General features: G+C 38.4%; 1 protein-coding gene across 3 annotated transcripts in view; it reads left to right on the top strand.

The window, feature by feature from the left end:
• LOC117547086 (corticotropin-releasing factor receptor 1) overlaps nucleotides 1–16,901 on the top strand; it is a 93,209-nt gene that overhangs the window by 72,404 nt on the left and 3,904 nt on the right. For all 3 annotated transcript variants that reach the window (XM_034217553.1, XM_034217555.1, XM_034217556.1), the window contains 7 exons: nucleotides 1,403–1,523; nucleotides 2,700–2,853; nucleotides 4,447–4,507; nucleotides 5,256–5,328; nucleotides 10,016–10,101; nucleotides 10,294–10,429; nucleotides 10,649–10,690. In XM_034217553.1, the coding sequence (XP_034073444.1) occupies nucleotides 1,403–1,523; nucleotides 2,700–2,853; nucleotides 4,447–4,507; nucleotides 5,256–5,328; nucleotides 10,016–10,101; nucleotides 10,294–10,429; nucleotides 10,649–10,690 (673 nt within the window). The remainder of the gene's footprint in view (nucleotides 1–1,402; nucleotides 1,524–2,699; nucleotides 2,854–4,446; nucleotides 4,508–5,255; nucleotides 5,329–10,015; nucleotides 10,102–10,293; nucleotides 10,430–10,648; nucleotides 10,691–16,901) is intronic.

The following is a 16,901-nucleotide window of genomic DNA, read 5'->3' as shown; positions in this document are numbered from 1 at the left end:
CTCCATGATTAATACAAATCGGAGTAAAAGGGCACAGTAATGTAGTGTCAATGGAACAATCTTGCTCCTGCGCGGCTGCTCAGTCAGCACAAAGCCAGTGCAAGTGGCACTTATTAATAATTGATGCATGCTTAAAAAACAAGTCATGTGATTCATGGTTGCTGGCTGATGATGCCGTCAGCTGGTGACAACAAGCGTGCTGTCAGTGCTGTGACCGGGGTCATTTTGTTACATCCGTTATGTGTGCTTCTATTTTCGACCTCTAACTCTGAGGCAGATTTTTAATTGTATCCTAAGGTCGATTAATTTGCATAATTTATAAAGACATGTTCAGGGCATGACACAAACAGGAGTACAGTGGAAATGTTACTTTATGTTATGTTAGGGGTAAGGGGACATGTTGAGGCTGCATATCTTCATTATTTCCAAGATTACTTAAAGGGTTATAGCATTTGTTTAATGTCTTGGATTCAAAATCAGTGCAACGTTTTTTTGTATTAACATATTTTCTACCAGTTTGCTCTTTCATGTCTGTAAATATGAAATTACACCCAGCGCCTCTGTCCAAAGTTCAAAAATACATCTACCAACACCTCTAATTAACAGGCCTGTAACAACACAGTATGTGATAAACGTTCTCTTCATTTTGTTATAACACCCACATTTTATAATTATCATCTGCACTTTGTTATAAACAGCTTGAATGCAAAATCAAATGTATTTGCAACAAATGATTACATCTTAATTCTTACATAATGTGGGAGTTGCAATTTTCCCAAAAATATATATAATTATATTACAATAATATTACCAACCAAAATAGAGGCTTTCATCTGTACATGTTAATTTATTAAAGAAAGTGAAGGCATAATTTGACACTTAATGTAGTTTAGGTCAATGAGTCAAGATAATCTAACTAAATGTGTCTTTATAAGCGAGCCAGTATGCATAGAATTCGCATATTTGAAGACATTCAGTTTGGTTGGTTATACCATAAATAATGTATTATTACATTTTCATGCATTACTGCAATATTTAATATTTCAAAATGCAGAGAAATGTATTACATATTGCATGTAGGCTATTTGTTTCAGATGTGTGGGGCTAGCTGTTTCCAACCACATCCAGTCTCTTTATGCTAAGCTAGGCTAATCATCCTCTGGCTCTACCTGCATTTTTGCCACTCAATTTTTATCTTGAACTTTCAGAAAGAAAGCCAGTAGTTGTACTTGCCAAAATGTTGAACAATTTCTTTCACCAGTCAGTTTGGGGTATATTTCATTCCGATGTTAGTGTACTGTCTCGGTTAAGAATACGCTACAAAATAGAAAAATTCCCCAGATTTGGTCTCATTTACATGAATTATTTCATCTGATTTTGTTCTTCTCTGTTTGCCTCGCAGGAGCATCCGCTGCCTGAGAAACATCATCCACTGGAACCTCATCACCGCCTTCATCCTGAGGAACGCCACATGGTTTATCGTCCAAATGACCATGAGTCCCGCAGTGCACGAAAGTAACGTGGTACGTACCACTTCATCTCTAGATCTTTGACAAGAAACAGTTTTCTTTCGGAACTAAAGGAACTCTCTTACTTGGAACAATATTTTGTATCCAAATATATAGTATACAATCTCTGAGCCACTATCTTTTGTGTATTTTGGCAAGCTTTGATGTTGATTGCTATTTTTTGTGTTGCGTTAAAGCATATGGTGAAAGAAGTTCTATAAAAAGATTCCGAAATAAATAAGAGAGCGGTAAAATAACTTGTGATTTTGGATTGGAATGAAATGTTTGCCCGCTATGACTTCCTTTTGGGGTTTTTATTAACCGTTGAGGGTCAATCATTATCAACACAAACACTGCAGTTCATACTGGAGTTAATCCTACATACACCATGCTGCACCATGCACATAATACTATCAAGAGCACCAATTGTGGATTAATCCACCATTGGAAATAGTCCCCAACAAATGTCCTCTGTTTGCAATGTTTGATAAAAACTGCAATGACCTGCTGTTTTATAAACACATATAAAGCCTTTTTGTATGGTTTATATCTGCAGTAGGATTGATGAGTGTCATGGTTACAGAAACTCTTAGGAGTTACACCTTGTTGGTTAAGGGTTAGGGTTGTGACTTTGTGCTAAAAATGATCATCCTTCAATTATTAAGCTGTTCCTCTTTACATAAAATGTTTTTGAATTGTATTATTTTTTGAATATTTTCTTGTTAGTGTCTTCAAGGACGGCCCAGCAACTGAGTTTCAAGAAACAGCTGCTGTATTCATGAACTTCACATAATAATGTGTCTTTATAGTGAGGTTTTGGGTTGCCTTTAACCACCAGAGGAGTTTGAATACTCCTGGTCATTGATTCTTTAAGCCTGTTAACTCAATTGGACGGATCCAAAATCCCCCATATGTGTTCAGTTCACTCAAGTTATCCCCTGTGTGTTTCTGGGAAATAAAACTTGTATTACAAATGACTGGCGGACAAGGAAGTCATAAAGAAGAGCGTGTTTCTTGTATTAAAAACCGTTGAGTCTCAAACAGAGCTTCCATTGACAGATCATTTAGCAACAGTTTCCTGATGATATGATTATAATGTAACCCACAGAACATGTGGTGTGCTATGCAGTGTTTTGCAGTAGGACAAAATTAGAGACTGTAAAATGTTTAACTGAATAATTTGTCTCGTAGATTTGGTGCCGCCTCGTCACAGCCTCCTTCAACTATTTCCACTCCACCAACTTCTTCTGGATGTTTGGCGAAGGCTGCTACCTCCACACCGCCATCGTCCTCACCTACTCCACCGACAAGCTGCGCAAGTGGATGTTCATCTGCATCGGCTGGTGTACGTACAATAAAACTCAAATCCCTACAGCTGAATAAAAAACCTTCAGGGCATTGAATTTGACTAACGATTATTTTCTGGAATAAACGTTCGGTTTATAAAATTACAGAAATAAGTGAACAATTGTCCATCCTTGTTTCTCAAATCCAAGTTGGTATTTAAATGTATTTTTTTGTTATACCAAAGATATTAACTTTAATAAGAAACTAAAAAAATCTGCATTTCTCCTTACTTAAGAGGCTGAAAACAACATTTTCTGCCGTTTTGGCATGAAAATGATTTAATGGATTAATCATTATAGTTGGTAACTAACTGATCAGTAGATTAAACATTGCGGCTTGAAAAAGCTTTAGTTAGCATTGTTTACGTTTTTGGGGAAATACACTTATTTACTTTCTTTCAAATGGAGGATTGATATCACTCACTTGTTAAGTGATATCAATCGTGTTAAGTATAGATCGAGAGCCAGAAACAGTTAGCTTAGCTTAGCATAAAGACTAGTAGCATGGGAGAAAGGCTATCTTTGCTCTTACCAATATCAAAAATACACTTACTAACACCTCAATCTACCATATTTAATGTTCACGAAGATAATTGTTTAAGGGACAAATTGTTTTTTATAAGGGAGTATTTTCCAAGCTAGCTTCTAGTGGTATTGCTAAGCTAAGCTAATTGGCTCCCGGCTGTTAATTAGTATCAATTTGAATAGCGTAGAAAGCGAGTAATTGTATTTCTCAAATGTTAAACTACTTGTTTAACTCCAGTCAGTTTAGATATTTCGCTTTAACAGACCACACTGAGGGTCAGACACACATTAAGCTAACAATGGGAGCAGATTACTTGATGGAGATACCAGGATTTGCTGTGGCAGCTTGGAAACGTCTTGGTGTGGAGTTCACTAACACCCCGTTTCACACTGTCAAACTCAACTATGTGCTGCTGAGTGTATTGTGCCATCTGTATTACATTTCCCCCGGGGCCGTGTGAAGCCTCCGTGTGAAGGAAGATATGGCAGCACATTTCAGGACGGCCATGCAAACATTTATAAGATCAAATTGTATTTGCTTCGCTTAGCTTCAACTCGGGCTTCAAGAGCAGACATTATTATTAAAGCAGATGGGAATAGGCACGAGATTAAATCAAGACAAATTACATTTTTCAAGTAATCTGGGCATGTGGGAGTATATTTGTATAGAGATTTACCATTACACTAATGGCAGTATATTTCTAAGTGGAACATTTCCTGATTTACATGTGACGAGGCATCTGGCACATTCCTCATGGTCAAGGAATGGCTGTTTGTCTGCTCTATTATACTCCCTTAAATCAGTAAATCAGATGATCACTCTGCATTATCGTCAAGCAGAGTCCAGCTACTCATTCATTCACAAAAAGTTCACATGGTGACATGTCTCGGCTTGAATCTGTGGATCACAGCACACCAGGAACAATAGCTTCTGACAGAGCTTGGCAGGCGCTGGTGAAAAAGAGAATCTAGGACTTCTTATTGCAGCGTGAAATCCCTGAAGGCACATTTTGTGATCTGAATAGCAGAGAAAGATGAAAGAATGTGTCCTTTCTTTTCCTTCACAGGTATACCCTTCCCTATAATTGTGGCATGGGCGATTGGGAAGCTGTACTACGACAATGAAAAGTAAGCCCTTTGTTGTGCCTCCTCTTTTCAGAGAAACCAAACCCGCTAATAAAAGGACAAGGGCAAAGTCAAACTGTATTGCATTAAGGAGACTAATGTCTATTATTAACCTGCGGTAATCACATTTTCACTGTACAATATTCTTAATTACATATTATCCCCCTGGCCATTTCCACTTTGAGAGGGAGTGCTTGGCTCTTGATTGATATAAAGTGTCTCTTTTTGCACTTGGTACACAGGTGAAAATGGATTCTGCATTTTATATATATGAATAGAAATATAGAACACCAGCCTTATCCTCTTATCAACTAGAAATGTTTGATTTTTATTTTCAATCTCAAATAAATAATGTTTCTTTTAAAAAAAATCAGTGCAGCAATGTTCTTCTTCTTTCAGGATATTTCTTTCTTTGGTAGAAGAAAGCAAATTCAGTCAGGCATTTGTTGTTCATCATTTGATCCATGATGTTTAAGAGAAAGTTTTAGTAGAATAAGTAAGTTAAGATTACGTTTTTCTATTTCAAATATATACATTTTATATTTTACCTCAAAGAAAGTGCTGTGACGTTCCTCTTGTTTCAAGATATTTATTTATTTCAAAGAAAATGTGTTTTCTCTGACTGGAACATGTATAAACATCCTGAGCAGCTCAACAAAATAAATTAATATTCTAAATACTTTATAAAGAGTGACAATATAATTACACCTGCCTAGAAGTAAGCATTTGTGATTTCTCTGTGTAATTGCAGGTGCTGGTTTGGAAAGCGAGCTGGCGTCTACACGGACTACATCTACCAAGGTCCCATGATCCTTGTCTTAGTGGTAAGAGTCTTTTGTTTTTATCCTGAGGCAGCAGCACTTTACATAACTCGCTGATACAATTAGTCTTTATTATGTCTGGCAGGCATGAAATGTTAAAAACCGCAACACATTCTTCACGTTACAAAATGATGAATGTGAGGTTCTAACTCTTTACCTGTCGAGCGTGACATTTAAATCTCTGCAGCTTGGCACATTATTAGAAATATGGGAATCCTGATGGAAAACGAGAATGATATCCAAAGGTATGTTCATTTTTGTCTGTACTTAGGAATTATCTTGTTATTTCCTTGTCTGAGGGAACATTTTCCAGGCTTTTATTTCATTATTTCATTAGGTGTTGACTATCCCTGCTGTCTCTCTCAGGCTCCCGATTCTGCAGCAACACAAAGACAAACTCTTAAGCAATAGTTCAGATCCTTTGAAGTGGGGTAGTAGAGGTACTTTACCCATATTTAGTGTGTTACATATAGTAGATGGTGTCGACACACCCCCACTCAGGAGAAAAGGCAGAATACCAGCACAGAAGCTGAGAAATGTATTGCTGTGGACATCAGCAAAACGTATACAAGATGCCTAAAAGAAAGGCCCACCAAAAATAAATCAATATCAGTTTAAGTGCAGTGCACGCTATATTTAGAATCTTTTCACCGCTTAACCTTGCTGTCAGTCAACCCTTTCCTACGGGGAACTGAAGCCGCTATCTATCCCTCTTCAGAGCCACCACTCCCCTTTGACAAAAACAGTAATTTTACCTCGCAGAACGCGGGACTTTCTGCTCTACTACTGCCTCCATCGATTAGTTCTTAGGTGTTATTGTGTGACTTTGGTGAATCCGTGCTAACTCTTTAAACAGGACATTAAGCCCCCGCAGGACCTCTCCTTTAAATTCAGAGCAAAGCTGTGTGTTATTGTGACTCTTCCTCACTCTATGTGAAGCAGACACTCAGGCCTCCAGCAGGGCTCATGTTGAACGATCCTGCAGATTTGGCAGATTGTCAGGGGACTCAGCGCGGCAACTTACAAGATTTAGTCATCTCTCGTCTGGACTGCAGTAACTCCCTCCTGGCTGCGCTCCCAAAATCCTGGCCTCGGTCCAGGGCTGGAAAGTACATTTACTCAAGTCCTGTACTCAAGTACATTTATGAGATGCTTGTATTTCTGTGCTTAATTCCGATTATAATCAAAAAGAGGATGTATAAGTCTCCTAGCGGTATATGAAGTAGTTAAAATTAGCTCCACCATTAAATATTAATAAATAAATGCTCATAATCCATTACATTTGACAACTATATTCAATTGAGTTAGATAGATAGATAGATAGATAGATAGATCGAAATACTATATATAGAGTATCTAATAGTACACATTTTATTTATAATATAAAATCCACTATTTTAGACCAAACTACCACAACGAAAGGACTTTTACTTTGTAACAGAGTATCTCCTTTTTTTTAAAACACACATGAGACTGCATAAAATCCATTATGAAATAATAAAATAAAGAATTGAATCATAACAAATGTGACAGGAGAGGTTGAGAAGCCACGGGCTTATACAAAGGTCCTCCCCTCAACCTGAGAAGAAAACAAACGACATAGAAAAAAAGGGAAAATTACAAAAAAAGAAGACTAAGATAACTTAATCGTAATGACAGATGTGTTTGTGTGTGTATCTTGGGTTCGAGTATCTCGCCGACCCTCTGACCGACCTGCTCTTGGCATGTGTGCTGTCGAGGACCCGGTGATGGACAGTTCTGCGAATGAAGTTATTTGGATCAGTGGTTCTGCAGAATAATGCGAAAGCCTGATTCTCTATGGACATCGATTAGCACCTGCGCTAAACCCGTCTGGAATTCTACTTTCTTCCAAAGCCCCCTTCAAACCCGGTGCACACACATTGACTCTGTCTTTGACTTTAACGGGGCACAGATATTTGATGGGAGTTTCTGCACTCGTGGCCCCCGTAAACGCATGAAAAAACTCATTTTGAAACCCAAGAAGCAGTGGCACCACCACATCCAGAACGGGCAATACACTGGTGAAGGGAAATACAAAAAACACATCAACAAATTGAGTGACATCATCAAATAAATGTCATGACAGCCACTTTTAACCCTTTCTAAGGATAACAAGCTCTTGCACTTTGGTGTTTTACATCACATGGTACCTTGTGGTATTGCTTAAAAGTTCAGAGTCCTTGTTCCACCTTCCGTCCCGATCCACATGCACACCCTGACTCTTTGAACCCTACTTCCCCTCGCTGTTGCAGATTGACCGTTTCTCTGCTCAGTTTGATCTATTTTCTCTCTGCCAGGTCTCCAGTGGAGGACTGACCTTCCCATCCCTGCTTGAACAGAACGTTCCCTGATCTTCTCTCACTAGTTGAAAATGGCATCTCACCAAGAGGCTCTTTATGTTTCTGTCTCTCCTGCCTTACTCTCCCCCTAAAGCACACATCTGCCTCCTTCAATATCCCTCTGCTACTTTCACCGAATATTGTCTTGCTTACAATAGCATATTTGCCTCTCAGGCTTTTATCTCTTTTACTGAGCACTTGATCCTCCAGGATCACCTCCAGGACACCAGAATATTTTAGGTAACTGTCAAGTTTCTGCGGTGGTGAACCATCAGTGCCTTTTACCATTGGCGGCAGTTAATGTCAGGCATTAGGTGATGTACTGGGATAAGGTATTAAATAAGTATTTTATTAACATGCTAACATAATGCATGAGGTTATTGAGCTGGTTAAATGGATGCTTCTTGAGAGATTGCCATCCATCTGTTCAGGCCAAGGTCAGGTCATCTGGTCCTGGGTAGTGTTCCTGCAGCTATTTGTCGTTGTTACATAATCCACACCTATTGCGCAAGCTATTGATTTTGTCATTCATCACATTGTGGGGAATATTAATCTCAAGGTGCACTTTAGATAACAGTTACAGGTTTAAGTATCATTAAAGGATAATGCTGGTGTTATTTAATATTTGTCTTCCTAGTCAATCACAAAAAATGAAATCTGACCAACATACACCATCCTGCTGCCATCCACAGTGATGGAGGAAGCTCTGTAATTATAGGTTGATCCACAGGAAAACAATTACCAACTCAATCAATCAATCAATGTTTATTTATATAGCCCAATATCACAAATGTTACATTTGTCTCAGTGGACTTCACAGTTTGTACAGAATATCAGTATGACAATACGACACCCTGTGTCCTTAGACCCTCACATCGTACAAGGAAAAACTTCCGGATAAAACCCACAGTTTAAAGGGAAAAATGGGAGAAACCTCAGGGAGAGCAACAGAGGAGGGATCCCTCTCCCAGGACGGACAGACGTGCAATAGATGCCGTATGTAAATTGAAAAGATAATACATTTGCAACATAGGTAGTCCAAATGTTTGGAAATGCATGTGTGTATAATAGGAAGATGAATCCACGAGGATATCCATCCAGGACCTATGATCCAGGACCACAGCCACGACTCAAGATCCAGGGCTCGCGATGCAGGACAGAGGAGCGCAGGATCATCCATGACTCCGGATCCCGGCGTATATAGACACCAAAAAGAAAGACATTTGGGGAAGCTGGGTTAATCGGAACATGAGAGTACACAGGTATAGACAGAGAGAAGGAAGAAGTAAGATGTCCCCCGACAAACTAAGCCTATATCAGCAAAACTAGGGGCTGAATCTAATCAGCCCTAACTATAAGCTTTATCAAAAAGGAAGGTCTTAAGCGCACTCTTAAAAACGGATAGGGTGTCTGCCGCCCGAACACAAACTGGAAGCTGATTCCACAAATGTGGAGCTTGATAAGAAAAGGCTCTGGCTCCCATTGTACTTTTAGAGACTCTAGGAACAACCAACAACCCTGCATTCTTGGAACGCAATGCCCTAGTAGGACAGTAGGGTATAATGAGTTCTTCTTTTCAACTGTTGGAATAATTTATAAATTGTTAAAGTATTTTTAATTACCTGGGAGTGTGAGGAACTTAAATAAACATTTTTCGCTTTTCTCTGCAATGTACTAATCAATTAATCTAGAAAAAAATTATCCAATTAAAAATGCAATAACAACCATCAATTGTTATTTAATATAGTAATATTATCATGTAAAATAATATATTGCAATCTGATTCCTTTGAAATCATACTTTGGTAAAAAAAAAAATTGTTAACTTTAAATATACTTAACCTTGATTTTGAAATAAATATTGTTGACTTAGTAAACATACAGTTTGACCCTAAATCTGAATTTAAGTACCTCAATCAATTATTTCCTTTTTCTGGCACAAATAGGCTTCCATATTTCTTTCAAAATAAATGAAAGGCCATTAAAGAAAGCAAAGCTGTTTTGTTTTTTTGTAGTTACTGGGAAGGTGTTTTTTAAAACCTGATGATAGTTTAGACCCGTGATGCGTATACGAACGTCATCTGTGTGGTTCACAACACGAGAGTTCCTCAGGGCCTTCCTGTTTTGGAGAGAGTTGAATCCGCAGGTGAGAGACCCTCACTCCGGGCTTTGTTGTCCGTACACTCTGATGAGTTTTGTATCCCACTGCTGCCAGGCAACCCTCCTCCATTGTTTGCTTTAAACAGTGACCTCTGAACAGCCTCTTTCTAGACACTATAAGCCCTTTATATAAGGTCTCAAATTCATCGCTGTGTTTGCTTTTCCCAACAGATCAACTTCATCTTCCTCTTCAACATCGTGAGAATCCTGATGACCAAACTGCGGGCCTCCACCACGTCAGAGACAATCCAATACAGGTACATTTACTGTCATGTGCATTATTCAGGTGAACATGCATGAGACAAAACTTTTGAGCTTCTCCTGAATGTGCACACATAAATAATTCATGTTGTATACTTGGATCTGTCGAGTGTGGTGAAGGGATACAGACGTACAGTGAGTAAAAGTTTTAAAACAGCCTTCCTGTCTGTTTTTTATATCGTCTGCAGGAAAGCTGTGAAGGCTACACTGGTACTTCTTCCTCTCCTGGGACTCACCTATATGCTGTTCTTTGTCAACCCGGGGGAAGATGAGATCTCTCAAATTGTCTTTATATATTTCAACTCTTTTTTGGAGTCCTTCCAGGTACGTGTAGACGTCCTAAATGCTCTCAGGGTCTAATATCATCTGCATGGGTGTATTTTTGTGTAAAAAGTGTTGAACGGATGAATTGTTCATCCTTAGAGATGACTGAATGAGTGTAACGTTTGATAAGCTGCTGTGCATGCGATGGAAACTGGATCAGGGCGTTGATGTTTCGATTGCCCTCCTTTTTATATGATGTTTTGTTTCCTCTCCACACAGGGCTTCTTTGTGTCTGTGTTTTACTGCTTCCTAAACAGCGAGGTAAGCACATTCACATCCGCTTATTGATTTAACATTTAACATTCCCCCTTGCTTCCAACATGTATTTATATTACCCATCTTCAGGCGCTTCCACTCTCCCTTTTGGTGGCTGTTGTTGTTGAGTGATAACGCTGGAAGCATTTTTATTTAGGGCATAATTAAGACTTACCATATGTAAGTGACATCAATTTCTACTCCTTATGACAATGTCAGCCTTAATTTGGTCTCACTGAGAGATCGGGGTGAAGCCCTCTCAAAATAGTGCAGAAATATGAATATGCATGCAGAGATGCATCATTTAATGTGTTATGAAATTATTATTAATATTACCAGTACTTATAGTAGAAGTGATGTAATTACCATGTATGAAAATAGACATCAGATATTTGTTCCAGAGTATACTGGAGCACTATTATTAAAGGCATGTTTTGACACAGAATAAGAACCAGAAATCTGGTTTGTCCCACTGCAGGAACATTTACATTTTTACACAAGGAGACAGTAAATAAAAACACACATTAATTAAATGTAAATGTAAATGCTCTAATCTTCAAAAAGGCCTTTATTTTTCTCATACTGCCAGTGCTGCATCACCTCTTTTCACCCTCTGTCTGAAACCAGAGCCCAGTGGAGGGAACTTTGGGATTTTAGTCTTTGCAGACCATTGACATGAACAAAAACCTATGTAACACACTACAGGAAAGGGAAAAAAGCATAATAGGGCCCCTTTAAATAATCGCAAGGAACAACAGAAGAATTCGCCCCAAAAAGACATAAGGCGACAGAGAAAATAAAGTCTTTGTTTTGTCCTTTTGAAGAGATAATCAACATGGGTTTTCCATGGCAGCAGCTGTTCAATCAATGCACCCAAGTATCTGTATGAAAGGACCTGCTAGATTTGTTCAGTATGGATTACTATGGGGACTATACAAGAGTCAGATTGTTAGCCAAAAACTACTACTACGTGGTTTCCCGTAGATATTGCAAACACTATCAAGTGGTTAGATTGACAATCCAACAGCTGTTGTCACATTTTTACTGGAATATTGCTGAATTTCACCTTTTTTTAATGAACCTTGGCCAATTCAAACTCATTTTGTTTTGATTCAGAAGTCAAAACTGTTCATAAAGGCCTTCATCATTTATAGTATGGGAAGCAGAGTGAGAACATCCATTTTAGAGCCTTTAAAGTTTTAGTTTTTTGAAGTGCAGTTTTGCACCTACAGTAAAAGTGTAAATTACCTTCCACATCGTGCTCTCCAAAGTTACGATCAATACCCTTTTGGCTTTGGCTAGGACCTGCCAGTTGTAAATGAAATAAGCGTAGTTGGTATTGCAAACACCAGGTGTGTATTTATCAGTGTTCCAGTGCAGAGATCACATTCTCTTGAAAAAAAACAACTCCCATAATCAGGAAGTAACTCTGCACTGGCTGAAAAACCGGACGGGGAAATTATGCTGCAAGTGGGAAGGGTTCACCACTATACAATAACAGAGAGAAAAGCAAATGTATAAATAACTCAACATTGGGACACCAAATCTCAACCCTCCTCTCCTCCACCTTATCTGTCCCTCCTCCCATCTTTGCACAATCTCTGCAGATGTTTCCAAGCAATAACAAGCACACAAATGATTATTTAGTTGAACTTTTACACTTCACAAGCAGCAAAATAACAAAAGTGAAGCAGAAGAGGTTGCACGGCAATCCATCCAAGAACTATCGACATATTTGGGAGAAAGACCGACTGACTGAATTTCAAAATAAAGCACCAGGCAGTACTGACGGATCACTCGGTATAAGAAACAATAGCTCTGTTGTTTCAGTTAGTTCATCGTAACTCTTTGTCTCTGTTGCTTAGCTTTCCCTTTCTTGCTACATATTTGAAAAGGTGTTGAAAGCCACTGAAAGCATGTTTTTTCGTACAAAGTTATTTGCTATATTTATAGAACACAGCAGAGAATTAGTTTTGGGCTCCCTTCAACTATGCTCATTAAATATGAATCAGAAGAAAATCATGCAAGTTTAAAAAAAGACAACAAAAAAGGCATATCTGACACATTTTTTACAGAATATAGAAATACAATTTTACATGTATAAAATATATCATAAAGAGGTCCTTCTATACTTGTGGGGGGTTTCCCTCTCCTGTAGTGTGTTATAATGTGTTTGTGCATGTAAATGGTCTGCAAAGGCTCAAATCCCATGTTCCCTCCAGAGGGAGTTTCTCTCCCATACGTAACATGTAAGTTCAGCTGGTGATTTGATTGACAACCAAACAGCTTTTTTCACATCATAATCAATATATTTCTAAATTTCCTGTTTTTCCAATGAAACCTGGCCACTTCAATGTCAGTTTTTTTTTTTTTAAATCTTCCTAAATTAAATAGTGACCTGTAAACCCTGTTGGTTCTAATTGTTCGCTAATGTTTTTCATCAATACATACTATTTTTTTATCGAAAAAAGGCCAAACCGGTTCATGAAAGACCTCATCATGTTATAGTAGAAGCTGACAGAGAAAATCCATTTTTAGAGCCTTTAAAGGTTTTATCTGAAAAAGGACAGCTTTCTACTTAAAAGGGTAAATTAACTTCCACATCGTGCTCTCCCAAGTAGCGATCAATACCCTTTTGGCTTCAGCTAAAACCTGCGTGATGAAGATGAAATAAGCATTAAGATATAGTATCACCTGACCTTTTTGTGTGGTAATGAGGATTATGTCAGATCTTGAGTTTAATCAGGACAGCCTGCTGGTTCGTCTGCGGAATCTTAATCTGGTGATTCAGTCCACTGCAGAATAATCATCACTTTACAAGGTGTTCCTCGAGGAGCGGCACATGGATGTGATATCAGCTGACTGCTGGCCTTTGGTCAACGTCCCACTCTGTGAGAGCCGGCTAGATGATGAATGGATATCTCATCACTGACCAACAAGGAGCTTAACCAGCGTGTGTAGCTTACAGAGGATATTGATTTAGGGTTTTGTTTCAGGCTGAGAATAGCAGAAAAATAAATGAGACAGATGAACAAAGGATAGCCGTGGTCACTTGAGAGAAGGGGAACACATTTCGTTCCATAACATTACATCTTGTTCACAGATGACAGAAGCCAACACAACACTGGTTAACACGCTGATGAAATGAGATGTGAAATATCATGTGTTAGAGTGATTGTGGGGATCAGCTTTTTTTAGATTAAAGCTCTTTTTTGGATAGTGATTACTAAAGGCAGGGATGTAGAAAAGTGGGACACATGGGACGATTGATTTTGGTTTGGACGTGAGAGAGGAGAAGAGGAGGAACCCTTTTTAATCATCATTAAACTGATTTACTGCAAGATGTAGCAATAGATCCTGGTTACAAACTAAATGGAATTGAGTGGAATTGCAGGTGCAAATTTGATTTTAAATAGCAGAGATTGAGAAGTATGGAAGCCCATTCATGCCAAGAAGATATATTAATTTTGGATTTCTTTTTGGTAAAGTATTTGTCTTGATAAAATAAATTCTTATTAGCTTTAGTCCTATTTTAGTCAGTTTAATTTAATTTATATATATTTAGTCAAAAACAACATTTTTATTCCAGTTTATGTCAAAATGTTATCATTTATTCAGCCATCACTAGGCAAAATGTTTTCGTTTGTCAAATGTCCTTTTTTGGGTCATTATTAGATTGTATATATAAAATCTAATAAATCAGTCAAGCCAAAAACAAATATATTTTCATTTGGATTCAAACTTATTTCACGATTTTACCTCATCATGATCAATTGAAAAACCCAGATTGAGTGACTATGCAGCTCTGCTACTCCGAGTCCTCCAGACTGAACTCATTAGTAGTGTGTAGGTCAGCCCCATCCACTCAACCCACATTATTAGAGAATCTGCTCCACCCAACTATGCCATTATCAATCAACATAAACCTGACCTAACCCAAGGAAGTGCAAAATGTATTATTATACATATATTATATAGTAGCTAAAAGAGACAAGAACACAGACGAAGGTAGACTGTGACAGAAATTAAAAGAGATGTTGGGATCGTTTTAATTTTCACAACATTTTAGTCTCATCTTTTTTGTTAGCTTATGAATGTTGACAGAGTCACAGTAAGTGTTTAATGAAATCGTTGCCTTCTTATCATTTTAAGTCATGGAACAAATGGTAAGTGCTAAACCTATTTTGTCATAGTTTACGAAATTAACACTGAAGGAAAGTCTTCCATGGAGACTTTTAAAAGGTTTTGGATTTCCCCCTGTGGATCAATAATGTCTTACTCATATAATATCATCTTACATTTGATTTAGCTGACGCTTTTATCCAAAGCGACTTACAAAGCACCTCTGGGGATCAGTGTCTTCCCCAAGGACACTTCAACATGTTGACCGCTGACTGTAGGGACTGAACCACTGAACCTCCAATTGGTTGACAGTCATTTCCCCCCTGATGCACATCTCCCAATATAATAATGTATACTGATTACATGTTATACTATTAATCTAGATCTGCAAAGTCTTAATAACTAAAGGTTCTAGGAATTCTAACATGAGATGTTAAGTAGCAGAAAATAAAAAGTAAAATACAAGTACCTCAAAATTCCACTTAAGTACAGTACCTGAAATGTACTTTTGTCTGCTGTTTTCATACATATTAAAATATCATTAAATGGCAAAGACAAAGAAATGTAAAGAGGACATATGCTCATTTTCAGGTTCATATTTGTATTTTGTGCCAAAAGAAGTGCAAGTGTTACACAGTGATGTCATTATGCCACAGAGCCCACTCTGCTCTGATTGGTTAAATGGCGGCTTCTGTTGTGATTGGTGAACCGCTAAATTGTCCCGCGTCTTAGCCTGGCACGTACAATGTGTTGGCGTGAGTGTTACATAGTGATGTCATTATGTGCCAGAAGTAACCAAAGGAGTCGAATGGAGGAGTTTCAGGCAGGGGAGATTGTTTGGGAGAGAAACTCCCTCTGGAGAGAACACAAGGATTGTATCCTTTGCAGACCATTTACATGCACTAGATTAGAACATACATGTAAAACTCAAGGCCCGCAGGATAATTTCTAATTACTATTAGATCTGGCACGCCGGTATATTGCACGCACACCTTCACTCAATCCTGAGGATTTCCTCAGCTCAGAGCCTAACCCCAAACATTGATGAACTTGCATCCAAGATGAGATGCCAAGTATCTGGCTTAAACTATTATTTAAAACTGATTATTTAATGTTTAATGATGTTTTTATTGGCAATAATTTAAAGGGGACCTATCATGCAAAATGCACTTTTGTATGTCTTTTATACATGAATATGTGTCCCCGACTCCCCAGTGTGTCAGGGAACTCACCAAGTGTCAGAAAACACAACCCTCTCTCTTTTCCTCCATACCCAAATTCTAAAAACGGGGCTGCAACGGAGCCGATTATTATTTGAATTTTTCTGATGTCAGAAAAGGGGTGCTCCGCCTATAGGGGCAACTCTCCACCTATCAGGAGGAGACAGCCACGGCCATTGCCGTTCGAAAGCGCTGGAGACGCTGTAGTACATATGCCAGGCCTGTAGGTGTCGCTGTAGTCTGCCACAAAAGCAGCGAAGAAGACTTCTCAGATTCAGCCCTTGCAAAAACAGGGCTAAAAAAGAGCAAATAGAGCAAAATGAGGCATGGCTAAAATGCATGATCTGTTTGGTATTTTGAAAAAACAACTTTGCAGACATGTTTTATATAGGTATGGCCCTACAATATAGTATTCAAATATAGCATGATAGGTCCACTTTAAAGGTGGGGTAGGTAAGTTTGAGAAACCGGCTCGAGATACACTTTTTGTTATATTCCATGGAATGCTCTTAACATCCCGATAGCAATGAATATCTTAAGTGCTTTGACAAAAAATCCATAAAAAAATGTCATCTGTGGAAGCCGTAATACTGTAAAAAGTACAACCAATCATTTGAGCCGGCCCGGCTAAAGTAACTGGATGGCCTACCTGCCTGTCAGCCTTCCATCTGTGCACAAACTTATCTCATGCCCTCATTGGTCATGTGCGCGTTTGTGTGTGTAGGAGGAGGAGCTCTATAAGGAAGTGGCAGATTTTCTCCGGTTGTGTATTTTCAAATTCTAGCGATCTCGAGCCGGTTTCTCAAACTTACCTACCCCACCTTTAAGCTTTGTTAGTTCCAGGTTTAATATGTGCAATACGTTCATTTCAATAC

This window comes from Gymnodraco acuticeps, unplaced genomic scaffold (assembly GCF_902827175.1).
Source record: "Gymnodraco acuticeps unplaced genomic scaffold, fGymAcu1.1, whole genome shotgun sequence".
In the NCBI taxonomy this organism is placed as follows: domain Eukaryota; kingdom Metazoa; phylum Chordata; class Actinopteri; order Perciformes; family Bathydraconidae; genus Gymnodraco; species Gymnodraco acuticeps.
Note: the sequence above shows the minus strand (reverse complement) of the source record. Positions and strands in the feature narration are given on the sequence as shown.